This window comes from Macrotis lagotis, chromosome 1 (genome assembly GCF_037893015.1).
Source record: "Macrotis lagotis isolate mMagLag1 chromosome 1, bilby.v1.9.chrom.fasta, whole genome shotgun sequence".
Classification (NCBI taxonomy): domain Eukaryota; kingdom Metazoa; phylum Chordata; class Mammalia; order Peramelemorphia; family Peramelidae; genus Macrotis; species Macrotis lagotis.
Window position 1 is genome coordinate 906,130,809 of NC_133658.1, and position 26,618 is coordinate 906,157,426.

At 47.8% G+C, this 26,618-nt stretch overlaps 1 protein-coding gene across 1 annotated transcript in view; it reads right to left on the reverse strand.

Annotated features, from left to right (window-relative positions):
* The window catches only part of PPP1R37 (protein phosphatase 1 regulatory subunit 37), a 32,774-nt gene that overhangs the window by 1,255 nt on the left and 4,901 nt on the right, over nucleotides 1-26,618 (reverse strand). The window contains exons 2-11 of the mRNA XM_074219306.1: nucleotides 5,580-5,677; nucleotides 5,104-5,149; nucleotides 4,641-4,741; nucleotides 4,396-4,515; nucleotides 4,089-4,239; nucleotides 3,470-3,625; nucleotides 2,703-2,815; nucleotides 1,798-1,939; nucleotides 1,337-1,503; nucleotides 484-1,222 (exon numbers count right to left, since the gene is read on the reverse strand). Of these exons, the coding sequence (XP_074075407.1) occupies nucleotides 484-1,222; nucleotides 1,337-1,503; nucleotides 1,798-1,939; nucleotides 2,703-2,815; nucleotides 3,470-3,625; nucleotides 4,089-4,239; nucleotides 4,396-4,515; nucleotides 4,641-4,741; nucleotides 5,104-5,149; nucleotides 5,580-5,677 (1,833 nt within the window). The remainder of the gene's footprint in view (nucleotides 1-483; nucleotides 1,223-1,336; nucleotides 1,504-1,797; nucleotides 1,940-2,702; nucleotides 2,816-3,469; nucleotides 3,626-4,088; nucleotides 4,240-4,395; nucleotides 4,516-4,640; nucleotides 4,742-5,103; nucleotides 5,150-5,579; nucleotides 5,678-26,618) is intronic.

Here is a 26,618-nt window from a genome sequence, read left to right on the forward strand (position 1 = left end):
TAGATTCCTGGCCCTGCAGATACCTGCTCCTGGGGTGGACCCAGGAGAGTCCCTCTGCTCCTTTCTGTGAGCATGTGCACCCTCAGGTGTGAAATAAAGTGCTGGAATCACTCTCAGACCCCCCCCATCATGTTTTAGGGTTCACAGGACACTGGGGAGCACTCCGGCTTATTAGGTTCAGTGTCTAAGGGTCAGGACACAGTGACAGAGCTGAGACTCTAGAACCAGTGCTCGAGGCAGCCTGGTACAGGGTTGAGTCCAGACTGCTTGGGAGACCTGGGTTCGACTCAACTCTGACACTGACTAGGCGAGTCGCCTTGGGCAAAATGAGTCAATCTGGGCTTCAGGGTTTTCATCTGTGAGACAGAAGGAATGGTCCAGGAGGCTCAGACCCTCAAAGCTTGAAGCTGGGTCTGCCCAGAAGGGAGGACACTGGCAGGACAGGGGAGAAGCTGCCCTGGCTGGCTCGGGGCCCACACTCACCATGCTCTAGGCCACAGCCTCCACCCTTGCCCTCTGGTCCTCCATGGCCAACTGGGGAATCAGGCAGTGCGTGCGCAAACTCTGGCTTCAGCCCATTGGGCAGTGGTAGGTCTGGAGGGCCAAGACCAGGGCTGACCCCTGACCTATTGGTCGGGGCCTCAGTCTGCTGGGCTGGGGCCTCACCCGCCTTTTCTGGGGGGCTTTCTACCCGAGTCACCACAAACACTTTATGTCCTCGGCCAGGGCTGGACACCGAGATGCGTTTTTCGGCGCCTGGCCCCTCTGGCCTGGGTCCACTGGGGCTCTCAGGTAGAGCCTCTGGGACTGGGGGGGCTGGGCTGCCCGGAGGGGTCCTATCCCTGGAGCTCAGAGAGTTCCCAGGAACAGTGGAAAGATGAACCTCAGGACCACACGTCGTCTGCCTCTCTGGGTTGCCATCCTCCTCATCCTCGTCTTCGTCTTCCTCCTCCTCAGTGTCAGAATCCGAGTCCTCGGCAGGCCTTGGGGTCTCAGGCCCTCCCCCTCCCACCTCCCCGTTCTCCTGGGCCTCGTCAGCTGGCTCTCCTGGTACAGTGACCTCCTCTTGGGCAGGCTCGGTGACTGTGATCTCGGGCATGGAGGCCGAGAGCTGTAGCTGCTGCTCCTTCTCCTCCTCTTCTCGGGCAAGGACAAAGTTGCGCTTACAACCATTCTGGATCTCAGCCAGCAAGGCTTTCTGTGTCTCAATGAAGCTCTTTACCTGCCGAGAGGCAGACAGGGCTACAATAGGAGTGTTCACTGGCCCCCCCACCCCAAGCCCAGAAAGAGAGAAAACATCTGGGAGACTGAGGGGGCGGGGAAGAACCCCACTTACAGCCTCTTTCTTGGGTTCACGGTCTAAGTCGAGGCGTAGCAGTGACTGGTTGACTTTGAGGGCCAAGGACAGGGCCATCAGTCCTCCAGTCTTGATCTCGTTCTCCCGAAGATCCAGTCGCAGCAGACGAGGACTCTCAGCAATGAATTCTGCTACAGCCACAGCTCCTGGGGAGGAGGCCAAGCCCACCCAGGGCCCCCCGGTGAGAAAAGAGGACCCCCTGAGCCAGGGCCTCAAGATCTGTGCACAGCCACTTTCTCTCTCTCCATCCAGTCCTTGACTCCTCGGAGCCCAGGCTTCCACATCCAGGCTCAGTCTCTTCTTTCCTTCTCCTCCTCTCCCCACCATACGCCTGGCTCTCACTCCTCCCTCTATTTCTCAGCCCTGAATCCCAGTGCCTTTGTTCTACTCTGAGCTCTTCCAGCTTCCCTCCAAGGCCCCTCAACCACGAGAACCCTCACCCTCGCAGGTCAGTTTGGTCGATGCCAGTCCCAGACGTAGTACACTGCGGTTCCCAATCAGTCCATTTTTGAGGTTCCGGACACCCTCATTTCCAATAGGGTTGTGGCCCAGATTCAAAGTCTCCAAGCTTTGGGTATGGGGCTAAGGACAAGACAAAGTGGGGAGATATACAAGGGCAGGGGGAGCTCAGTCAAGAAAGCAGCCAGGGCACCTGCCCAATGATCATCACTTGGGCTAAGCTCAAGAACTGAAGGCAACTCCAAACCAGACCTGGAGTAGTGGGGCAAGAATGACCAGGGCTGGCTGCCGGGAAGCTGTGGCCGGTGCTAGCTTTCCTTCTCTGATAAGGAGGGTTTGTCAAGAGATCTCTCAGGCCCCTCACTTCTGCCTCTTTTTCATCCTCCCACTCAACATTCCCCAAGGGGAGGCAGGGGAATTCAAGAGGAAGGACACAGTGACTATATTTTTGAAAGATCTCCCAGGCTGGACTAGAGGATCCATTCAATTGCTCTTGAACTAGTGGGCAGACACACTGGGTCCAGCTTCGACTGTCCCTCAGGGCACTTCCAGCTGCTTTTACTTAGTACAAAAGTTGGACCTTGGGAAAGATGGCAGCTGGTGCCCTGAAAAGGTCTGACCAACAAATCCAAGGTCAAAGCCTCCATGGTCTTCTCTATCCCCACCCCCTACCCCACTATCTTTCTCAGTTCCAAATTTGATGGAAAGACCCCTTGGGAGCCAAGAGGCTTCTAAGTTTGACTGATTCTGAGACCTGGGGTTAGTTTCTTTCTTGCCTTCAGATTTCTTCTCTCTCTGTAAAACCTGGGGCCATCCCATGTGGTAGGTAGGAGTCTCACCAGGCTAAATGGGCTCGCCTCTCTTTGGGTCTGGGCATGTGACTCACCAGTGTCATTCCCAGGAAAGCCATGCCTGTGTGTGTCAGTTGATTGTTCCAAAGAACGAGGGTGGCCAGTCCCTTCCTCTGCTCCTTCAAGCCCTCACAGATGTAGGCCAGACCTGGGGGGAACAAGCCGGAGGCTGCTCTGGGGGGGACCAGACTCTCAGGCCCTGATTAGTTTCTCTCTTTCCCTCCCTCTTCCCAAGTTCCCCTAATTCTAGTCTGAAGAGGTGGGAGTAGGGGGAGGGGGGACTTATAAGCTAATATAAGAAACTAGGCCAGGCCTGATGGTAGAACGAGAATAAGCATGAGGGACAGAGTTGCTAGCAGTTTTATTTTTTAATTTTATTTTTAAAATTTTTTATTAAAGCAATGGGGTTAAGTGACTTGCCCAAGGTCACACAGCTAGGTAATTATTAAGTGTCTGAGGTGGGATTTGAACTCAGGTCCTCCTGACTCCAGGGCTGGTGCTCTATCCACTGCGCCACCTAGCTGCCCTGCTGACCAGTTTGATGGAGCAGAGGGTGGGGTGTTCGGTCAGGCATTGGGACCCTCTCATTGCCCTATTTTACAGATGGAGAGTGAGGGCTGAACAGAGACATGCCCAAGGTCTGACATCAAGTCAGGGAATCTAGGTCTCTGGGCTACTAGTGAGCTTTCCAGCAAATTGAGGCAGGAAGCTTGTTTTAGATGGTTTCTGTCAAGGAAGAAATGAACTCCCTGTTTAGCTGGATCCACCCCTCCCCAAGTGGAGGCGGCAGCCCCCTACACACCTGAGTCTAGAATATGGTTGTTTCGAAGATCCAGGATCTGGATAGAACAGTTGAATTTGAGAAGGTTCCCAAGCTGCGCCGAGTCTTGGAGTCCATTGAGTTTATTGTCAGCAAGGTACAATTCCCGAAGGTTCATGTTCATCTTAAGGGCGGTAGCTGCAAGGGGTGCACACCAAGGGGATGGATCAGCCCAACTGTTCCCTCCTTGCCCTCTCCCTCCATTGTAGACTAATTTTCTTTAACAATTGGGAGCTCCCTGACCTACAGCCCCTCCTGCTTCCCCTGCTGTATGGAATTTCACTACCACCTCACCTTGACCAAGGAAGCCATGGTCAAACTCTTCAATCTCAGCCTTTTATCTCTGTCATAGTGAGGAATCAAAAATTTTAAGAACCCCAAAAGCCCAGATGGACAAAGTGTGAAAGGGCCTCAGAAACTACAAGTCTAAGCATCATTTTACTGAGCGGGCCACAACACCTGGCAGGGCAGGAGCAGAAACCATTTCCAGGAGACCAGGAGGGAGTCTGGCCTCTTCAACAAATTCCCTGCTCACACCAGCTCCAACATTCAAGGGGTTCCAACCTGGGAAGGGACCAGGCCAGCTGTGATGCCAACTCACCAAGAAGCACGAGGGGGCGCCCCGACAGGCTGGCGTTCTCCAGGTGCAGCACCGTTAGGCTGCTGCTGATACGTAGGGCACGAGCCACAAAGGGGGCCGAGTGGTCCAGTAGGGGGGTGTTGTGGGCATCCAGGTACTGCAGGCAGTTTGTCTATAAGGACGAGAAGAGCATCAGCTCAAACTTGGAGCAGCTAGTCCCACCCCCCCAAACCTTGTTTCAAGCAGCCACGTGGTAGCTGTACCCAGACCAGGGGCTCAGCCTGAGGTTGGGGAGGGAGGGGAAGAGCTTCCAGGAGGAGATGCTGACCTTTCGCATCATGTGAGCAGCGGCCTGCCAGCCTCTGGTGCCGATGTGCTTGTTGAAGGAGATGTTGAGGTGGGTGGCTGACTCATAGTACTCTATCATGTCGAAAAGTGCAGAAGCCCCCTGGGGAGAAGGAGGAAAAAGAGGATGCTCCCTCGCACCAGCAGGTAGCCAGATGCAGCCTCCCAGGGCCCCACAGATGAACATTGCTAGTCCACCCCCCACCCACGGCTGGGGACCCCACTCACGTCCTCATCTAGGCTTGTCTGCTCCAAGTCCACCACCTTGAACTGCAGCCGCTTGAAGATCTCCTCTAGGGCCTCACAGGCTTTGTAGTCCAGCTTCTCTCCTGGAATAAGAGGGTCAGGAGGAGAAGGTCCAGCCCTAAACCCCATCACAATGAGGAAGACCCTCCTGGACCCCCACCCCTGGCTCAGCTGTCCTGCCTCCTCCTCCCAGCATATGGTCTTTGGGTTTTCTTGTGACCACTAGCTCTGGCTTGGGCCCAGGCTCCCCCTGCCCCTAAAGGATGCCCCCGCCCGGTTCACAGACAAGGCCACTGAGGCCCAGTGTCCCAGGCAGTGAGGAGTAGAGTGAGGACTGGGACCCAGGGCCCTCCCCACCCCGATCCAACCGCCTTGTCTGTCCTTCAGGTGCTCAGCTTCACAGTCCCTGGATCTCCCACCAAGCACCCCAGTTCTGGACATCTACCTTTCAGATCAAGGCAGTCAATTCGGTGTGCCAAGTCAGTAAACTCCTGAAAAAATACAGGCAAATAGTGAGGGCCAGGGCCTCCCAGGACCCTGGACCATAGCTCAATGGCTCCAAAGGCCCACCCACTGCCCTCCTCTGGGAACCTGAAATGGGAAAAGGACAGGCCAGGGCAACGTGGGGGAGGCAGGAAGCCACAAGACAGAATTCAAATCTGGGCCTGGGCGCAGGTCCCCAATAATGCCCCAGAGTCCTTTCTGGACCTTAGGCCCCACCAGGTACCGAAATGACCCCCGAGATGGGATGAACCAGGCCTTTCAGCTCTCCCTCTTAGCACCTGGACTATCAGAGCTGGAAAGGCTCTGTCTCAGCCTCGAACCCCTAATTCTAGCTCCAATTCCGTGTCAACAGAGGAGGAGAGAACAAAGCAGACCCTTGGCCCCACGTCGCCACCCTAGCCCCAGGTCCTTCAGTACCTGGATCTGCTTGATGAGCTTGGGGATCTGTTTGCAGTTTAGTTTGTGGCAGGCCTGCTGGTAGGCACCAATGATCTCCTCCACTGTCACATTCTGGGCTGAGGTGAGGAGAGCACAAATAAGGAGGAGAACTAAGAGGGTATGGAGGAGAGTAAAGGGCCAGGTTAGTCTCTTCCCACTGGACATTTCAAAGTCTGAGAGAGAGCTAAGGCAGGGGAGCCAAGCTGGCCTGTAGCACTTGCTTGGCCCTGACCATCTTGCTGCAGGACTCCCATCCCCACAAGGGGGCCCTTTGCTGTCACCCTAGAGCCCAAGACCATCAACAAGGAAGGGGTCTCCTGTGGTCTCATCTATTCTAAGCTTCTCACTTTACAGCGGAAGAAACTCAAGTCCATGAACTGGAGAAAAGCGGCACACAGTGTCTAGTTAGATTCTTATGAAAACTGCACCAAGACAACAGGACAGCTACAACTCCGGCAATACTTTAACATTTAAAAATCTCTTTATTCCCAAGATCATGAGGTAGGCCATACAAATGCAGAAAAAGAAACTAAGCCACAGGGGAGCTGAGCAACCTGCCCCTAAAACAAGTGTCTGAGCTGAGAAGCAAAGCTCCATCTCTTTACCCCAAGGCTAGCCCCCTCAGGCAAGGCTAGCCCCTGGGTGTCCTTGCTTCATCTTCCCAGGGTCTGGGCCTCCTAGCAAGCAGTCAGCAAAAGAAACCCCTCTCCCTTCTCCCCTATGAAGGCCACAGTGCTGAGAAAGGGTCAGACAGAGAGCCTTGGCTCACAAGCAGGAAACTGGCCTTTTCCATGGCTCCCAGCAGGCTGCTCTGGGAGCAGGCTGCCCGGTAGGTGCCATGCCCTGGGATGGGATGGGGCCAGGGCTGGCAGCTGGGTGGTCCTCTGCTCAACTCCAGGGGACAGAAGTTGAAGAAAGGGAGGAGACAGAGACTGGAAAAAGACAGCCTGGCCAGTCCTTCTGGGAGGTTTGCTATCTGTAACATGAAAGAACCCCAGCAGACAAAACAACAAGGAGAGGCCCCCAGAGCAGCAGGCCTTTACACAGGACTATTATCTAACTTGATCCTCAATAACTCTGTAAGGTCAGTACAAGAGGAAAAGAATTATTCCCAATATCCAGATGAGTACACTGATGTTCCAAGAGTTAGAGAGTAATCTGTAGAAAACGCTCTAGAAGCAGGTTTCAAACCCAGGGCTCTCCAGATCCCCAGCGGAATTCTTCCCTCTATACCAAATGAAGAGGAACAGAGACTGCTGGTTCCCGATAGAACTGTCTGCAGCCAAGATGTCCTGTGAAGACAGTGCCAGCATTCAGAATCCTGAGGTTGGGCTGGTGCAGGACTGCCCTGAGGGACCCCCACCATCTGCCCAGAGCTGATGGATCCATCCTTGGATAGGATGGAAAAGGGAGAGGAAGAGAGCTCCTTGGATGATGGACTATGTGGGTACATAATTCCACTCAGGCCCAGAGGACCCCCCCTTTCTTCTCCCCCCCCCCCCGCCAACTCCTGCCCCAACACCATAGAGCTGTGTGCTGCTCACATGTTGGGTTGTGGGGGCTACCACCTTGGAATTGCCTTCTTCATCTGGCTGAACTGCTGGGAAGCAGAAGCCAACAGTCCCAGACTTTGGTCACTCTGCTCAGTCAAGACCCCTGGCAAGTCCCCTTCTGTTAACTATGGAGAAGTGAGGTCCTTGGGGGGGGGGGGGCGGTAGGGTTGTCCAGAACCGTACTCAAGACTCCACACCCCCTTCCAATTCCTCTCCAATGCAGGAAAGCTGACCCTGCACTGGGAGCTCCAAAGTACACCTGAAACTATCTTTGATTACAAATGTCTGGGCTGGGGCATCAAGTTACTATTACCTCCCAGAGGTCAAGGGCCCTGAAGCACAGGTGCTCCCCTACCAGGGCCTGCCTGTCTCCCTCCAGATGGATCCCTGACTGATCCTGGCTTCTTGTCCCTACTGTCTCCCCTTCTCTTGCCATGCTGGTTCCTAGAGCTCCTTAGCTCTGAAGTTTCTGGAAGACTGAGCACAAGGTCTAAGCAGTTATTTTTTGAATGGTATGTTCCTGTTCTTCAGCAGGAGAGACAAGGCCAGCATTCCCTACGGCTCAAGAGCTGTACAATCAGAGGACTCATCCTTGAAAGGATGGAAAGCCCACTGGCTTGGGGAGCTGGACATTGCCTTGTTGGGGGCCTGGGGCAAGGCCACTGGGCTACTCCAGTTCATTCTTCCTCTCCTGCCCAGTGGCCATCTTTGTTCCAGGTGTCCAGGCCAGCATATTAACATGGGGGGGGGGGGGGGAATGGAGCTCACCCCTGGGTGCCAGCCACTACAAGCAGGGCTACTCTCATAGAGTTCTGCCTGGGTTTTTGAAGGGCTTTGGTCTTAGGTAAAATGAGGAGGTGGGCACGAGCTGGAGACCCAGGTGCAAGAATCGGATCCCACAGGTCATACTGGGTTAGCTGGCCTGCCTCCAGGTCACTTCGAGCTCTCCATCTGGGGACCTGACCATCCTGAGAGTGTATCTAGCACTGCAGGAGGCCTGGATCCTCAACAGGAAGGGCAGAGGACAATGCTGGGAGAAAAAAATGAGGGACTGAGAGGAGGGGAGTCACTTGGACCGATTGGGGGGCTGGTGCAGGAGACCCTTTCAGCTCCCCTATTAGGCCCAGTGGAAGCAGGGGGTAGAACTTCTACTCTGCTCCCCTCCCCCAAGTTCCCAGTCACCCTCCTGGGGACATAGCCTCACCCAGTCATGCGACTCGGTGGGGCTGGAGGAGCTCCAAGCACTCTCCTGGCTCTGGCATGGTCTAACATGATAGCCTGGCAGTCAGCAGAGCAGGGTTCAGTGGCCCCTTGAAGCTTCCTAGCTTCTCAGCTCTGACTACATGAGTCTCTTTCCAACCTCAATCTATGACCTTATGACCTTTTCTCTCCAGGTCAGAGGGAGCATCTGAATCTACCTGTAGCCACTCATCATCCTCTTTGTGAAGCCAGAGGGTCTTTGGTGGGTTGTACTAAGGGGCTGGTAAGCTCCTTCCTGCCCAAAAGTTCATGGGCAAAGACCCCTTGATCCCTGGCTCTGCACACTGGAAAAGTGTAGTCAAACTGGGGGGGGGGGGTTGTCAGGAAAAGGGTTTTTAAGAGTTTAAAAAATTGTGTTTAACATCTACAAGGAGCAACCCCCTGTATATGCCAGCATCCTTCTCTCAGGACCATTAGGAGCAGGACATGCTTGCAGGGTGTTAAGGTGAGGAGCAGCCCAGGGCACCATAAAAGAAACTCTGACCAAGACTTCCCAGAGGTAGCACTTGCTGGGCCTTGAAGGATGAGCAGAATGGAAGCCCACAGAGACCAAAGAGGAGGGGAAGAAAGCAATGTGGGCCCAAGGGGTAGTACGAGGAGTGCAATCTGGAGGGGAAGTCAGGGAAAAGACTGGCTGGGGCCATAATGCAAAGGGTCCCTCAATACTAGGTGCTAAGGTCCTAGTTTATTCTGAAGCAAAGGGAAAAGCTACTGAAAAATCAAGAGAAGGAAGGGATAAGATCAAAACATGTCCCCCTGCAGAAGGAAGAAGAGAAGGGGGGAGCATGTATTAAGTATCTACTGTGTGCTAAGCCTTGCTGCTCTCAAGCCCTCGGGGGCAGAGCAGTCTTTGGCCAGGGGGCCACCACAGCCCCCCATAAACCCTGACTGAATTTAATCAATATTCACAACTGACAGTGAGCCCAGCCCTGGGATAAGATGTGAGAGGGTCAGACAACCCAAAGAACATGATAAAGTCAACAGAAAGAAACTGGGAACATTGCCTGTTAAGAGATTGACTATCAAGGTCAGCTCCCCAAAACCTACACTGGGAAAATGGGGGGGGGGGGGGGTTCTGAACATGGGCTCCTGAGGACCTGGAGGTAGGCGTGGTCATTCCCCACCCTCACAGGGCCACTTGTTGTCTCTGTAACCAGAGACACCAAATGAGGGAGCTGGTCAAAACTATCCTTTGTCACTAGGCCTCAGAGGAATGTTCCAAGAAACACTCCCAGGCTGAGGAACAGTCACTGGATTCCTTAGCTGGAACCTGCTCCCCTGTAAGCCAATGTGTCCCCCTATGGTGGCTGAGTGCCTGCTTCAGGTCCTGGCACACTGCAGGGTGAAGAGCTGAGTGGCACTGGCCCGACCTTTCTAGAAGAGAGGGGCTCAGTTCAGTGAAGGCAGTGACCCTCCCCTCCCCCCCCAGCCCTGCACCCTGGCCTGAGTCCTCAGCAGCAGAACATGAATTTAACGGGTGACACCTGATTTATGATCTCAGTCCAAGCAAACAAATTTCTATATTACCAACACAACAGAAAGACAATTCTGTAGACAGTCATTCTACATGAAACCAGAAGACAAAAACCACGGCAAAATGAAAGGAGAGGCCTCAGAGAATCAGATAAAGCCGTTGGTGAACATGCTTTTATTGTGTGTCTAGAGGAAGCAGAATCATAACAAAGGTGCCGCTGTGCCACCATCCTCCCGGGCAGAGCCTAGGAGGGCAGTGAGGGAGGAAAAAGAATAAGAGACACCTTTGGTCCTCCCTCAACCAACTCAACTTTATCTTGAGGTTGGATGGGCTCCAGGAAGGACAAGCCTACCAGACTGCCAAGAAGCCAGAAAATTAAAGTGGCCAAAAGCACCTATGGATCATTCCAGAATCATTCAGATGAATACAGCAAGCATTGATGGAGCAATGCAAGGTAAGCAAAGATCTCATGGATCCTCAACAACTTTGGGAGGTCATTTTTACAGAAGATAAAACTGAGGCACACAGAGGTTATATCTGAGGTTGAATTTGACCTCACATCTTTCTGACTCCAGGCCTAGCACCCTTATCCATTGTGCCTCTTCAAAAAGCAACTTTGGAAAGGGCCTGGATAGAGCCAGCATAGAATCAATTAAAAATAAAAGTGACTATCCCAAATGACCTGAACAGGAATGACCCTGAGTGACCCATGACCCATCATTTCACCCAAACACAGGTGAGTCACGACCAAGTGGCCTCTTCCTGTCTCAGGAAGGCGGTCACCTCCTCCACCTCTTAAAGCCCTAACAGGCAGCCTCTGGACCTCTCTTCATTCCACTGACACTGTTCTCTCCAAAGTGATTAATGATCTTTTGGTTGCCAAATTGGTGGCCTTTTCTCAGTCCTCATTCTCCTTGACCACTCTGCAACCTTGGACACAGGCCACCACTCTCCTCCTGAATACTCTCTTCTCTCGAGGTTTTCCAAACACCCCCTTTGTCTCCTGGTTCCCCTCCTGCCTCTCTGAAGGCTGCTCCTCCAGATCATACCCACAGGGTTCTGCCCCAGACCCTATGTTCTTCACCCTCTACACCTCTTCATTTGGTGATTTCACTTGTTCTACAGATTTAATTAGCAGCCAATGATTCTCACCTCTGCCTTTCCTGCTCCTCCTCACTTCCAGGTTTTTGTTTTTGCAAGGCAATGAGTGACTTGCCCAAAGTCACACAGGCAATTAATTGTCTGAGGCCGGATTTGAACCCAGGTACTCCTGGCTCCAAGGCTGGTGCTCTATCCACTGTGCCACCTAGCTGCTCCTACTTTTTGGGCAACTCAAACTGGATCCAGTAGTCATTCATCATTCCCCCTCTCCCCCCAAACCCTGCCCTCTCCTATTGCCTTCCCTGTTTCTGAAGGAAGGTTGTAACATCATCCTCCCAGTCTCTCAAACTTCTCTCATTTACTGAATTCAATGTTTGTACATATTTGCTTGTAGTCTCCCCCATTAGACAGTAAGCTCCCTGAGGTGCCTGTCCTTTGCTTCTTTTTGTATCTCCCTAGGTTTATAGCTCAAGGCCTGGCCCAAAGGTGGATTGCCTGAACAAGGACAAAGTGCCTCCAAGTATCAATAAGTCATCTGCTTCCTCACTTCCTCAATCCCCAGTGGTAAATAATAGTAATAATGGTAATAATAATGATGATGATGATAATTTTTAAAAGGCCTTTTGCCAACACATGGAAATGGCAGGGTCACCTAGGATCTTGAGATGATATTTGGGAAATTGTGCATCCAATGATTCCAAGATAGAAAAAAGATAGAAAAAAGATCCGTGTTATTCGATGTTTTAAATTCAAGCAACTGGGTCAAAGGGGAGGAAAAAAGGGTGCAGAACTGGCTAGATCTGGCCCTCAGGGGATGAGGGCTATCCTGGAGTAGGGCCATGGGGACTCTGTGAAGGATACACTGCCCTGCTCCCCATAGTCCCAACCTTCAATCCATACCAAAACAGAGAAGATGCCTTGGTAATCTACTCCATCCTCAAGGGGAATGAAAGAGGAACCAATAGAACAGGAGAAGTGCTACAGGCAGAGAGGGAGCTAGCATAAAAGAGGACAAGATTACCATGGGGCAATATTAAATAAGATCACAAAGACCAAAAAAAAAAAAAAAGACTTTGATTACAACAGCTCCTGGGAGCCATATTTGAAAGAAACTCCAAAAAATGGGAAATAGATAAAAATAATTTTATGTTTGTCATGATTTCTTGAAGAATTTTAGTGTCTGTGAACTAGTTATCATGAGAAGGCCAAAGAGTCTAGAAACCACCCAACCAGCAAACATTTATTTCCCTGTCAATGCTGATTTAGAATAGAAACTTGTTCACTAAAAAACTTAAGAGGAGACTGGTAGAAGCTGAGTGTACTGGCCTCATAAAAAAACCAAAAAGTAGTGGGGAGAAAAATGTGCCAGAAAAACACTTCAGGATACCCAAGTAAGTCACACTGTTTCTAGAGCATTTATATGTGAAACTGGAAGGACAACAAATAGAACCAAAATGGAACAGACTTGAATGTGTTTCTGTACTTCCAATAACAACTATTCATCTTTTTTTTTAAAAGTGGAAATGAGGGGCACCTAGGTGGTGAAGTGGATAGAGCACCAGCCTAGGAGACAGGAGGAGCTGAGTTCAAATTTGGCCTCAGACACTTAATAATTGCCTAACTGTGTGACCTTGGGCAAGTCACTCAACTGCCTTAAATAAAAATTTTAAAAAAAGTGGAAATGGCATCTAAGATGAAGCAGTTAGCAAGCAAGGCAACAATATGGGCCTGACCCAAGTAAATCTACCCTGGAAGCAATTTAAAGAGATGAGTTTAAGGTATCTCCAATAAGATAGTGAAAGAATGAGAAAGAAAAAGAATCACTAATATTATTACCATTAAAAACATCAAGTCAGAAAACATTTTGTTCTCCTTTCTGTAACATCATAAGGAGAAGTCTATGGACACAGGTCATCTTCCTGAATGCTCCCACCAACAATTTTCTACAGCAGATGACATTCCTACAGTCCTACATTTGACTAAAAAATGGAGAGAACACAAAACCCACCATGTTCCTTGTCTGGAAGTAACAAAGGCACCTGACCCTATAGAGTAACATCAAGCACCTCTTCCAACAGAACAGCTGGGTGGCCAAGGGACTAACTTCAATGGACTTGGAATCAGAAAGACCCGAGTTCAGCACCAAGCATTTACCAGCTGTGTGAGCAAGTAACTTCCCTTCTGGCTGCCTCCGTTTCTTCATCTGTAAAATGGGAATAATAACAGAACCTATCTCCTTGCATGAGATGAGTGAGTCCTTTGCATCATGTCTGGCACATAGCAAGCCTTAATAAATGTTTGTTTTGTTTTTTATTCATGTTTCTTCCAACAAAAGGTTTTCCACGCAGTAGTTAAGATCACAAGATTCCTCTAGATAAATGGTAACACTATTCAATGTAATGGAAGCTAATGGGGCGGCTAGGTGGCATAGTGGATGAAGCACCGGCCCTGGAGTCAGGAGTACCTGGGTTCAAATCTGGTCTTAATAATTAATTGATGATGATAATAATAATAATAAATAATTAAGACAATTAATAATTACCTAGCTGTGTGGCCTTGGGCAAACCACTTAACCCCATTTGCCTTGCAAAAACCTAAAAAAAAAAACCAAACAAAAAAAACCCCAATGTAATGGAAGCTATCTTACACAAAGCCCAGATGAATGAGGGGCTCCTTTACCTAGAGTGGGACCCCTAGATGTCTGAGTTTATGGATGATGCTGTGCTAACACAAGTTTCAGAATATTATGGGGCTTTCTCGAAGTGAATCTTGGTTCTGGAGTCAGGAAGATTTATCTTCCCAAGTTCAAATCTAGCCTCAGACACTTTAGCAGCTGTGTGACCCTGGGTAAGTAACTTAACCTTGTCTACCTTTTTCATATCTGTAAAATGAGCTAGAGAAGGAAATGGTAAACCACTCCGCTACCTTTGCCAAGAAAACCCCAAATGGGGTCATGAAGAGCTGGACATGACTGAAAAGACTAAACAACCAGGAGATCTGCAGCCACTCGAGAGTTCAGTACCTGGGATGGCGCCTCATGAGAGTGTGACTATAAAGCTGTCGGATTCTCTCTTGCTGGTCCCACATGTCTCCTATCCATCTGCTCCTCTCAGGAGCTGCCCCTGTGAGTATATACCACTACTCCCCCTCCCCTCTTAGAAACAGTCCTCAAATCACTAGCCCCAGTGCTTCTGGGGAAAGGGTGGGTTAGTCCATTGTCTTCTAGCTCCAGTGACCCTTCTCATACTAAAAAAAAAAACCCCTTCCTTAGTTACCTCTCTGCTAGACCTCATAGCTGCTCACACTTAAAACAGAAACTCCTAGATGACAGAGATATCAGTATCCAGTGCTTAGATCAGTCTGTTCTAGGCCCAGAGATGCTCTGTCTTTCATTCATTCAAGTGAAAGTGGAATGCCTAGTGTGGGGTCCTGAGAACTGAGCCAGGCACTGCAGCAGAGGGGGCAATACTCTAGGACTAGGAGGGGGTGGGCTGGATAACATTTGGGAAATTGTGTATCCAAGAATCCCAAGGTGCTCCGTGGACAGGAAAAGGGCCATTTTACTTGTGTTTAAATCAGAGTTTTCAATAATAAACATCTAGAAAAAGGTTAAAGAAAGTGTTAATTATGGAGCACAGGAAGATAATCTTCTATCTCATTTCTCCTTGGGGACCAAACTTGTTCTTATAATGCCGCAACAACTGATTTTTTTCCATTACATTGTTGTAGTTGCCATGTGGACTGTTTCCTTCCATTTGCTTATTATTACTTCACTTTGCATCAATCTGGTTAAGTCCCTCTGTACTTCTCTGAACTAATCTTTCTCATCTCTTACAGCACAATAATATTCCATTTTTCACATGTCACAATTTAACTATTCTTCACTGATGGATATCTACTTTATTTCCAATTCCTTGCTACCACACACAAAAAAGTGCTTCTGTAAACGTTTTGGTGTCTATGTATTTTCTGTGCATTAACAATAAATTTCAATGACTCTTTTTCTGAGGGGGAGAGGGGGAGGATGGCTAACTCTGCAGTCCCTGTCCTCTCTCTTCATCTCACCCACCTCCACTGAAGAGAGGAAAAAAAACACAAAGTAACAAAAAATTTGCAACAAAAGTAAATTCCCACACTGCCTAGTTATGCATCTCGGCATAGCTTTCAGCTTCACCTTTGTCCTGCACTCATTAATTAAGCCTTGGCTCCCGGATACTGATGCTATCTATTTCTCACCCACCACCAGATTCTCCTTAGAAGCCCTTCACTCACATAGTGATCTCACTGAGGTCACCCTTTCTAAATCCACCACCCAATCCTGATCTAGATGGCCACCCTGACCTTCCTCCGTGTCCCAGGACATAGACCCAATTCTTCAATCGCCTCCATTAACAGCCTGTACCCTGGCTTAGGACTCATCGTCCCTCTACCTACCTAACACACCCATGTTCTCTCTCCTTTGCTTTTCCCCACTTCTCGTCTCCTTGGCTAAAGCCCCTAAGAAGTCCCTGACTGCATCAGGACCTTATCTACTACTTCTCTCACTCAATCCAAACCCATCTACATACAGATGACTCCCACAATCCAACCCTGGTTTCTTCAAAGCTACAATTCTCAATTATCCAATGCTTTTTGGACTTCTTCAACCATTAGACATCTCAAAATCAACATGTAAAAAACAGAATTCTTTAATTTTTCCTAAACAGTCCCCTCCTCCAAAGGTTCCCATGGTTTAAATTAAAAAATTTTAAAGAAAAATTGCCTTCTTTTCCTCCTCACTATCTTCAGCTCAAGAAAGTTTTACAGAACTGCTTTTTGGTTTAGACGACACTGCAATTTGTGTCATACCGACTTTGCCTACCCATGAGCAAGTAGCACTTCTTCAATTATTAAGATCAGTCTTTATTTTGGCAGTATTTTGTAGGTGAATTTATATTGCGCACGCGCGCGTGTGTGTGTGTTGTGGCAAGTAGACTCTCAAATCGTTAATACTTTTTTGTTATTTTAAATGGAATTTTATCCTTCTATACCTTCTTGCTGGGTTTTGTTACTAATATAAATAAAATGCCAATTTTTGTGGGTTTATTGTATATGTCCTACAACTTTGTTGATGTTAATGGTTTCAATTTTTTTTACATCATATCCCTAAGTAAACATTTGGGCAATTATTTTGTTGCCTTTTGGTCTGTGCTTATTCCTTCAACCTCTTTTTCTTGTTTCATTGCTGTCATTAGCATTTCTTGTACTATAACTGAATGGTGATGATGGACATTCTTGCTTAAAAAAAAAAGCCTCTACCTTACCCTACTGAATAAAAGATCTATTGTTCCTCTGCCTTCTGGCGTTAACTGGAGTGTCAAAACTTTTGATAAAACATCATTTTTGCTGTTCTTGTTACTAAATGATTATCTTTATAGTTTTCCTAACCCACCCCGCATTCCTGATCCAAATCCAACCGTCTTGATATATATATATATATATATATGTATATATATATATATACACACACACACACACACACACATATATATATATATATATATATAATCCTTATGATATATATCTATAGCCTCTTTGCTAATGTGGAAACATTTTTGCACTGATAATCATTACAGATCTTGGTCTTTAGTTCTCTCTTTTAACAAATCTTTTGGTTCAGGTATCAAGACCCATATTTATTTCATAAAAGGAGCTGAGGAGTGTTCCTACTAGAATTATTTCAGCTGACATAGAACTGGCACAAATTGTTCTTGAAATGTTTAGAAGAATGTATTCGTAAATTCACTGGGACCCTGGGCTTTTTTCCCTTCACCAGGAGCTCATTTATGGTTTGTTACATTTCTTTTTCTGAAACTTAAAAGTTCAATCTGTTTCCACTCTGTTAATCCAGGAGATTTTATGTTTTTGTGAACATTTGCCCATTAATTTAGATTCTTAGTTTTACTGATATATAATACATCCTAATTTCTAATCATCTCTTTTATTCCTTCATTGGTTGTAAATTCACCTTTTTTCATTTTTGATACTTGTAATATGACTTTAAAAAAATTAGTCAAAAGTTTATTTTATTATCATTTTCCCTCTCAAAAATCTAACTCCCAGCCCTTCCTTACTGCTGTTGGAAATCTCCTTGTCATCTCTGAATCTCCCAATCTCTCACTCTCCCTGTGCCCCCTCCCCAGTCAATCTTTAGTAGGTTTTGTCTCTTCTCCCTTCAATATCTCAGTGATGTATATACCTTTCTCTCCTGGCCTGCCCCCATCCTGGTGTAGCCCTGCTACCTGGCCTCACTGCCTCCAGTCTGCTCTCCATACAGCTGTCAAATGATCTTCCTGGAGTGGTGATCTGACTGTCACCTCCTAAAGTCAAGAAACTTCAGGGACAGGGGCGGCTAGGTGGCACAGTGGATAGAGCACCAGCCCTGGAATCAGGAGTACCTGTGTTCAAATCCAGACTCAGACCCTTAATAATTACCTAGCTGTGTGGCCTTGGGCAAGCCACTTAACCCCATTTGCCTTGCAAAAAAAAACAAACAAGAAACTTCAGGGGCTCTGGATCACGTCCAAGAATAACGTTCTTTACAACCTGATGGCATACTCCCCCCCCATGCCCCCCTTTGTAGTCTTCCTGCTGTTCTTTACACAGAACTCTGCACTTCATGATGTTCTCTTCACTTTCTTTAAAACTCTGCTCCACTCTCCCCTTCCCTAAGATTCCACACCTGAGACGTCTTTCCATCTAGGCTGTAGGGCTTCTATATGTACTTGGTTACTCACATGCTGTCTCCCGTTGGAACAGGAGCTCCATGAAGGTTTGGGTCTGTTTTTTGTCTTTGCATTCCTAATGCTTAGGTTAAATCACTCCACATCAGACCCTGATCTTATCAGTGGAAATAACATTTAGGAAAAGTTATTACCATCTGCTAATCTTACCAGAGCTGTACATCAAATACCACCCCCCTCATTCATTCATTCATTCATTCATTCAGAGGGCCTGCTTGTGGGCTGACTAAATGACCTCCTGAGACAACCCAGGCTACTTTTTAGCTAGCTGGAATTTTCAGAAGGTCCCCATCCCCACACCCAGGTCTAAACTGGTCTCCAAGGCACTTCCTCTCACTACTTCCCCTTGTGCAGACTCTTCAGATGATAGCCTTTCCAATACTTGGCTCAGCACCCCTACTCATAATCTGGCAGAAGGCTCTCCAACTCATCCCCAGTCTTCTAGAGCCGTAGCCAGACTGAACATGGCATACATGGCACAGCACAGCACAGCATACAGAGCTATCCAGGGCAGAGAACAGTGTCTCCTTGGGCTGCCAAGCTTGCAGCCCAGTCAGCCCCCCAGATCTTCTTGAGAACAAATAACAACCATCTATTTGTGCCTCTCTCAGCTTTTATTTGTGAATTCAAGGGCAGGACTATTTTACATTCACCCCTCCTATCACTGTACATGATTCAGACCAATCCTCTAGGCTAATGCCTGTCAAGATCATTTTGGACACTATGACAGTTATCCTTGCCAGTGTGGTGTCATCTCTATCATTTATGCCTTTAGCTAACCCACCCACATGAAAGTTAAAAGGCACAAAGCCCAGAGCAGGCCCCAGGGCCCTATCAGCAATTTCTTTCCCAGACAGTAAGCTGTCCAAACCTTGACCAAAAGCTTTGCTACAAATCTACCTAAGGTAAATCTACCTCACTTGATGAGCTTGTCAAAAAAGGAAATGAAGTTTGCCTTGCATGACCAGTCCTGGAAGAAGTTACACTGGTTCCTTGTATTCCCCATCTCCCATTCTACAAGTGTGCCAATTTGAACAGTCTATTCTGGAACTTTCCTAGTAATAGAAGTTACACTGGCTGGCTGGAGTCTATGGCTGTTGTCTGCCCTTTCTTGAAAACTGGGGCCCCTGCCCCTCTCCCAGCTTGTAGTGTCCCTTCAGCTTCCATGATCTTCTGAACACCAACAAATGGGCTCCTCCATCCCACCAGCCAGGCCTTTCAGGTCCTATGGACATGGCTCATCGAGGTCAGGAGCCTGCTCTTCATCCTTTCTCTTCTATCATTTTCAGCTCTACAGGTCACTCCTTTTGCAGAGCAAAGAGAACCAGCCCAAGAACAAAGCAGCTTAGCCTTTTCTGTGCTGTCATCTCCCCCTCTCACCAATTCCCAGCAAAAGTCCCACCCCTCCAAGTAGACCTATTTCCAATGAGTCCTCCTTAGAATGACTCACAAAATTTTCTCAAGGGATCAATGGTCTCAGACCTGACAGCCCCTGATTCTTCCAGGAGCTAATTGTCCCCTTTCCCACCCTTTCTTTTGAGTTGACTTTGCATAGTGTTTGGGTTGACTTACATGTAGGTACTGGCAGGTAGGGACTATTTTTTGTGTATCACTGTTCCCTGAGTGTCTAGCCCAGGGCCTGGAAAATAAATGCTTGCTTGATTGATTAGGAAGTAAGCTATTCCAGCAGCAAGACTACAGGATCCAGACAGGCTGACTGCTACTTTTCTAGGCTGGGCAGATGCCCTATGGAGAGCTGACAGAAGACATGAGCAAGGCTCACATAGGACCAGGAGCTAATGGGGGGACCACAATTGGTATCAGATGATGTCCATGACCAGACCTAGCTGTGTGGCCTTGGACGAGCCACTTAAACCCATTTGCCTTGCAAAAACCTTAAAAAAAATAGTGCCTTCAACCCCCCCCACCCCCCTTGTTCAGAGACCATCAAACCTGAGAGAAACAGATGATCTTGTCAAACCTTCTCATTCTACAGAAGACCCAGCTGACATTTCTCTAGTACTTGGTAACTCAGATAGTCCTTTATTTGGATTATTTTATTGGAACCTTACAAATCAAATTAGGAGATTGCTTATATTCTGAATTTGACAAGGAGGAAACTGAGGACCAGAGAGGTGTAAGGGACGATTATGGTATCCACAACAGCAGTAAGGACATTTGGCTGGGAGTTAGATTTTTGAGAGGGAGAATGACTAATTTTTTTTTTAAATCAGATTACAAGTATCAAAACTGAAAAAAAGGCCAATTTATAGTCAATGAAGGAACAAAAGAAATTATTAGAGAAAGCATCCCTGGTCAAGAGTCAGATCTCAAATCCTTGGGGTGGGGGAGGGAGATGAATGTTGGGGCATGAGACCTGAGAAGAATGGAGTTTTGTCTTCTGGAGTCAGAGCTGACGGAGCCAATCCAATCCTTCTTCTAAAGGTAAGGGGACCCTGGCAATGATCCAGTCTGGGCCTCTCATTTGAGATCCCAAGAGAAGACCTCAACTGCCCCAGATCAGTCTGGAGGAAGCAGAAGAGTTGAACCCAGGCTTCTGATTCACATCTTGTCACCTACCAGAAAATGGGAGTCCGTTCTCAGGCATTTGTTCCTAGAGAAGTGCCAAAGCCACAGTGAGCCCTGGGTGCAGACAGGCAGGTTGGCTGGGTCCCCAGCCCTGGGGAGGCAGGGGGTCTGGACAAGCTTTTAGCTCTGTCACTCAGACAAGGCACTTGGCACAGGGAGTACTGCTTACGTACCACTTACCCTAAGCCCTGAAGAAAGGTCAGGAAAATTGAGGGTGTGGCTTTTGTTTTAATCAGATGAGAAGGAAAGGCCAAGGTCTCAGGGATTCAATCCTAGGACTTCTAGGTCAGGGCTTTGAACACTATCCCATACCCATTTCTCACATTTGAACTGAGAGAAAGTTGGTTCTGGCTGACTCTGGGTCCTCAGTTGCCTATCTATAAAACAAGAAAGTTTCTCTCAGCAGTGGTTTCTATGTGTTCTGAAATTCTAAGGTCCAACAACTTCAGACAGTCATGACTAACTGGCCAATCAGCCCAGAAACACAAAGTCAATTTAAGGAGAGTTGGACAAACCAGCAACCAGAGAGTATGTGTTTGAATACACAAGTCCGCAGAACTGGCAGCCTGGAGCCCAGGAGGCCAGCTGGCACCTGGGAGTGGCTGTGCACTGAAATAGCTTAGCTGAGTCTGAGGAAATTGCTTATCCACAACAATGGGACTACCTGGAATCATAAAATCCACACTATTTCCTACTTAAGGGCTCCTAGAATAAAGAATACAGAATATAGGGTTGGAAGAACCTTTAGAAAGTTGCCAAGCCAGTCAAGCAGTATTTATTAAGTGCCACTGCTGCCCAGTGAGGTCCTTCCCTGATTGTTTTTTTTTTAAACCAGGTAAAAGAGGCCATTCTCTGACTTATTTCTGGCCTAGCCATAATCACTGAACGGGCATTGCCTCAGTCAAACTGAGTTCTGTTGTTAAAGACCTTGCTTAAAAAAGACCAAGGTCTCCCTCTGCATATAGGGTCATCTCCATCTTCCTGAACCATATTTGGCCACTGGACCCAGATGACTCTGAAGGAGAAAGTGAGGCTGGTGAATTAGCACAGCACATGCATGGTATCACCTCCCTTAAGTCATGGTCCTCTTAGAGAACCAAGAGAACCAACCTTAAGCATCTACTGTATACTAAATGCTGAAAATCCAAAAGAAGGCAAAAGAAAACTAACAGGCAAGACATGGAGCAAGTAACAAAGTACAAACAAGATCCAAACTGAGTAAATAGCAAATTATTAACAAGGGGAGGGCACTAGAATGAAGATAGTTTGGGAAAGGCTTTCAGTAAGGGGCAGCTAGGTGGTACAGTGGATAGAGCACAGGCCCTGGAGTCAGGAGGACCTGAGTTCAAATCCAGCCTCAGACACTTAATAATTGCCTAGCTATGTGACTTTGGGCAAGCCACTTAACCCCATTGCCTTCAATAAGTAAAAACAAATTTAAAAAGAAAAGATTTCAGTAAAAGATTGAGATTTTTACTCAAGGTTTAAAGGAAAAGCTAGAGCAGTCAGGTGATATAGTGGATAGAGCACCACCCTTGGATGCAGCAGGATGGGAGTTTGAATCTAGCCTCAGACATTTGACTTCTACTAGCTGTGTGACCTTGGGCAGTCACTTAATTCTGATTACCTCCCTTCCAGGGCATCTCCAGTCATCCTGATTCATATCTGACAATGGACCCAGATGGCTCTGGAGGAGAAAGAGAGGCTGGTGACTTAGCACAAGAGCCCCTCACTCAAAATCCAATTCACCTGCTTGTCAGGGCATTAGCTCCCTGATGTCAGGGTCTTCTTCAAGAATGAAGTACAAACATTAAAGGAAAAGCAGTAGGAGCTGAGCGAGGCATTCCAGGCATTCCAAAAGAAATGCCCAGGGCAGAGATGGAGAGCCAAGGTCACTCGATGGAGAGTACACAGTGGGGCTGTGTAAAAGACTTGAAAGGTGGGGGTCACCTGGAGAGCCAGACACAGTACACCACTGGAGTTGAGAGAAATCTTTGAGTAGAACAAGCCTGTAGTGGGAAGGGTCCTCAGAGCGCATCTAGTATAATTTCCTTCTTTGCTGAGAGCCAGAGAAGGCAAGTAACATGACTAAAGCCACACAGCAAATGGAGAGGCGCTCCAATTGAATCTCAAGATTCCTGGGTTGGCTGCTTTCTCCCTGATGTGGGTGTGAAGGCTATAGAGATTATTTCAGCTCCTTTACAGAGTGAAGGGTGCCCACCTTGTTATCCACTGTGTCTCACGCTCCCTCCCCCTCCTGATGTGCTAAGTCCTGTGATTCAAGCCCCTGGGACAGGTGGGGTAGGCAAGGGGCACCACAGCCCTGCAAAGTTGGGATGTGATGGGCCCCTCTAAAGGAGGGAGGAAGAGCTAGAGAAGCACAGAAAGCACAATGAATAAGGCACTCCCAGGCTGAGACCTGGCCCTCTGCCAGAGGGATCATTCTGCTGAGGGACAATGAAGGGGGTGATGGGGTGGGCTGCATTTTAGGGAAGCCTGGGCAGTCACCCTTCCTCTTCTGGAAATGGGGGTGGGAAGGTGAGGTGGGGCACAGCCCAGAGGACTTCTAAGGTCCTTTTCAGCTCTGCTCACTGACTGTCGGTGATCAGAAACTGCAAACACAAAGGATGTAAGCTGGGACAAGCCAGGGGGCTGAGGAAGCTGACCAAGCCCTCACTTATCTCCAAGGGAGAAAGGTGAGGCGCAGAAAGGAATGATCTCATGCCACACTTCAGTTCATGTTAGAACAAAGAGGCAAAAAGGCCTCCTTCAAACCATCTCAGGCTCTTCAATACCCAGCATTGAGGCCTGGGTCTGGAGTCAGGGAGACTCAAGTTCAAATTCAGTCTCACTCACCAGCTCCATGCCCCTGAAGTAACTTGTCTGCCTCAGTTTCTTCAACTGTAAAACAGGGCTAACAGTCACAATCTCACAAACAGGCCTTGTCCCAAAGCATTTAAAGCTCGACCCACTCTGGTTTCCTTGGCTCCACACTCACCCTCAACTCAACTCCCAGGAACCTTGGTTCTGAGACTTGTCTTGAGCAAAGGGACCATGAGCCACCCCCTCCACTTCTCACTCTCTCCCCATCTTCCTCCTCCTGAGTTTTTCTTTTGTCTTTCTCACCCCAAGCAGGGCCTAGCCCCAAATCCCCCTCCACCCCCCAGATTTTCACAAAATGGAGCCCCTCCTTACTCTCAACACTCAGTCTAGTGCTGGTGCCTTGCCTTCAGCCTAGCTCCAGCCTCCCAGACTCCAGGTGCCTGCTCTTGAGCTCTGGCAGCATCTGCTTGTTGCCAAGCAGGTGAGCTGGGCCATAGGGCTCTGGTGTCCCACTCTGTCAAATGTGGGGGCTGGGCTCCATCTAGACTCTCTCGGCTCTCACCCAGCTCCAACATTCAAGGAGGCGTTCTAAATGAGGTGAGCAAGGCCAGGCTCAGCAGAGGCCAGCTCCTCCACTGCCCATGGAGTGTCCTGCAAGGGACAAAGGGACAGTCATACAAGGAGAGTATGATCTTCTAGGAGCTTTCCCCTTGGCCTGACGTGGCTCTCATAGAGATCAGGCACCTTAGACTTGCTCTTTTATGGACTCTCACCTGCTGAGTTCAGCCTCCACTCCCAGTCTCAGTCCTCTACCTTCTGCCTCCAGCTCCCTGTTCCAAACTTCTGACATAGGCCTCTCTCCTTCCTCCTCCTCTGGGCCTTCCTGGCTTCCTTCAGGTGCCAGCCAAAACCAACCTTTCTAGAAATCCTCCCTCAAATCCTCCTTAATTCCAGAACCCTGCTCCAATTTATCTCAGTAATGGCTGCCCCCCTTTCCCTGAGAGCCCTCCAGGGCAGGGCTTGTCTTTTGCCTCTTTGTATACCCAAGGCTTAGCTTGGCCCCTGGCCCACAAGAGGTGCTGAACAAATGATGACTAGCTGGCTTACCTTCCCAGGAGGATCCAACCTGTTCCTTTTCCCTGTGCCTTAACCTGTTGACATCCTCCCTGTCCTCCAGCCCCCCCCCCCAGGTGCTCCTCTTTCCAGAAGCCATCTGTGAAATGGTTTCCTGGACCTTGACCCACAGGGGATTCAAAGTCGAAAGGGTCCTGAGTGCATCTAAATGAATCCCCTCTTAATTTTTTAATTCAATTTTATTTTGAGTTCCCAATTCTCCCCTTCTAACATCCTTTTCCCATCCAGTGAGAAGTCAAGAAAACCCAAAACCCATTAAAAATGTTTAGTCAAGCAAAACAAATTCCTACATTAGTCATGGCAAAAAAAAAAAAAAAGGTAAAGGAAAAGGAAAGACAGGCCAATATGTTTCCCTCTGCACTGTAGGTGTCTGGCATTGATGGGGGGGGGGGGGGGGGCAGGGCAGCACATTGTATCTTGAGTGCTCTAGAATGGTGGTTGGTCACTGTGTGTTTGTTTTTACAATTTTGATGTGGAGCTGCTAGCTGGTGTAGTGGATAGAGCATCATCAGCCCTGGAGCCAGAAGAACCTGAGTTTAAATCTGCCCTTGGACACTTAATTACCTAGCTGTGCGTGAACTTGGACAAGTCACTTAACCCCACTGCCTTGCAAAAAAACAAAAACAAAAAACCAACAAACCCAATATTGCTGTGAGTCCATGAATCATTCTCTTGGTTCTGCTCCCTTCCCTCTGCATTAAGAGTTCAAAGTTTCCCCATCCCTTCATCATTTCCATCCCATTCACATGTCACATCTTGTTCAACCATAGCTTAATTGGTGGGCATCCCCCATCTAAATTTCTAATTCTTTGCCACCTTGAGAAGAGATGCTACAAACACCCTTAGACATCTGGGTCCTTTTCTTATTTCTTTCATCTCTTTGGAATATAATCTTTCTGGCTAAAAGGACACAGCTCCAATGTGCTTTCCAGAATGGCTGGACCAGTTCTGGCTGGACCAGTTCATAGTTCTACTAGTGGTGTATTTATGTCTTCCCGCAATTCCTCCAACAATGGTCCCCTCCCTGCTGTTCACTCTGCTGATCTGAGGAGTGCAGCCTGGAATCTTAGTCTTGTTTTAATTTGTATTTCGTTAATTACTAATGATTTAGAGCCTTTGTTCCCCCACATGCCGATTAAGAACTTAGATTTCTATTCAGGGGGTGGTACAGTAGTTACAGCACTTGGTCTAGAGCCAGGAAGACCTGAGTTCAAATCCTGTCTTGGGCACTAACTCGCTGTATGACCTTGGACAAGTCACTTAATCCAACCACTGCTTGCCTCAGTTTCCACAACTGCAAATTGAGAACAATCAAAGTACCAGTTGTCGTGGGGGTCAAGTGAGATATGACTTATAAAGCATTGGAATGTAGTAAGCACTATATCAATTACTATTCCTTTCCTTCTGCCTCCCATCTTTCTCTGAAAAGTGACCATATCCTTTGACCATTTATCAACTGGGGAATTTCTTATTCTGACACTTTTAACAGAAAAACTTACTGCAAAGATTCCTCTCCCCGACCTGCAACACACATCTCAGTTTCCTGCTTTTCTAATTTAGTTGCATTAACTTTGTACAAAAACTTTTAAATTTTATGAAATCAAAACGATGTATTCTGTCTCTCTATTTCTTATGTTGTCATGAATTCTTCTCCAACCCATTAAAAAAAAAAGAGGCAATTTCTTCCATGCTTCACTAATTTACTTATGTCATCACTCTTTATGTCTAAATTGAGACCTGCTGGCAGAACTGTGATCTGGTCCAGCCATTCTGGATACAGGGATGTACCTAACTGGGGCTTATCATGGGTTCCCTTGGGAGATGCTGGTCTATACCTAGTTTCTGCCTAGCTTTTGTCAAACAGTGAGTTTCTCAAACACTCAGGCTATTGAACTCATTTGCTTCTGCATAGTGTATATTGTGTACTTCCTTTGTTCCACTGGCCAATCTCTCCGTTTCTAAGCCTCTACCAAATTATTCTGATGACTACAACTCTGTTGTAGTTTAGTAGTTTGCCCTCTGACACTGGCAGGCCTCTTTCTTTCCTATTAAAAAAAAAAATTTTTAGGTGTTTTTTTTTTTGCAAAGCAATGGGGTTAAGTGGCATGCCCAAGGCCACACAGCTAGGTAATTATTAAGTGTCTGAGAGAGACTGGATTTGAACCCAGATACTCCTGACTCCAGGGCTGGTGCTTTATCCACTACGCCACCTAGCCGCCCCCATTTTTTAAAATTTTTTAAAAATTCCCTTGATATTCTTGACGTTTTGTTCTTCCACAAGAATTCTATTATTTTTTTTCTA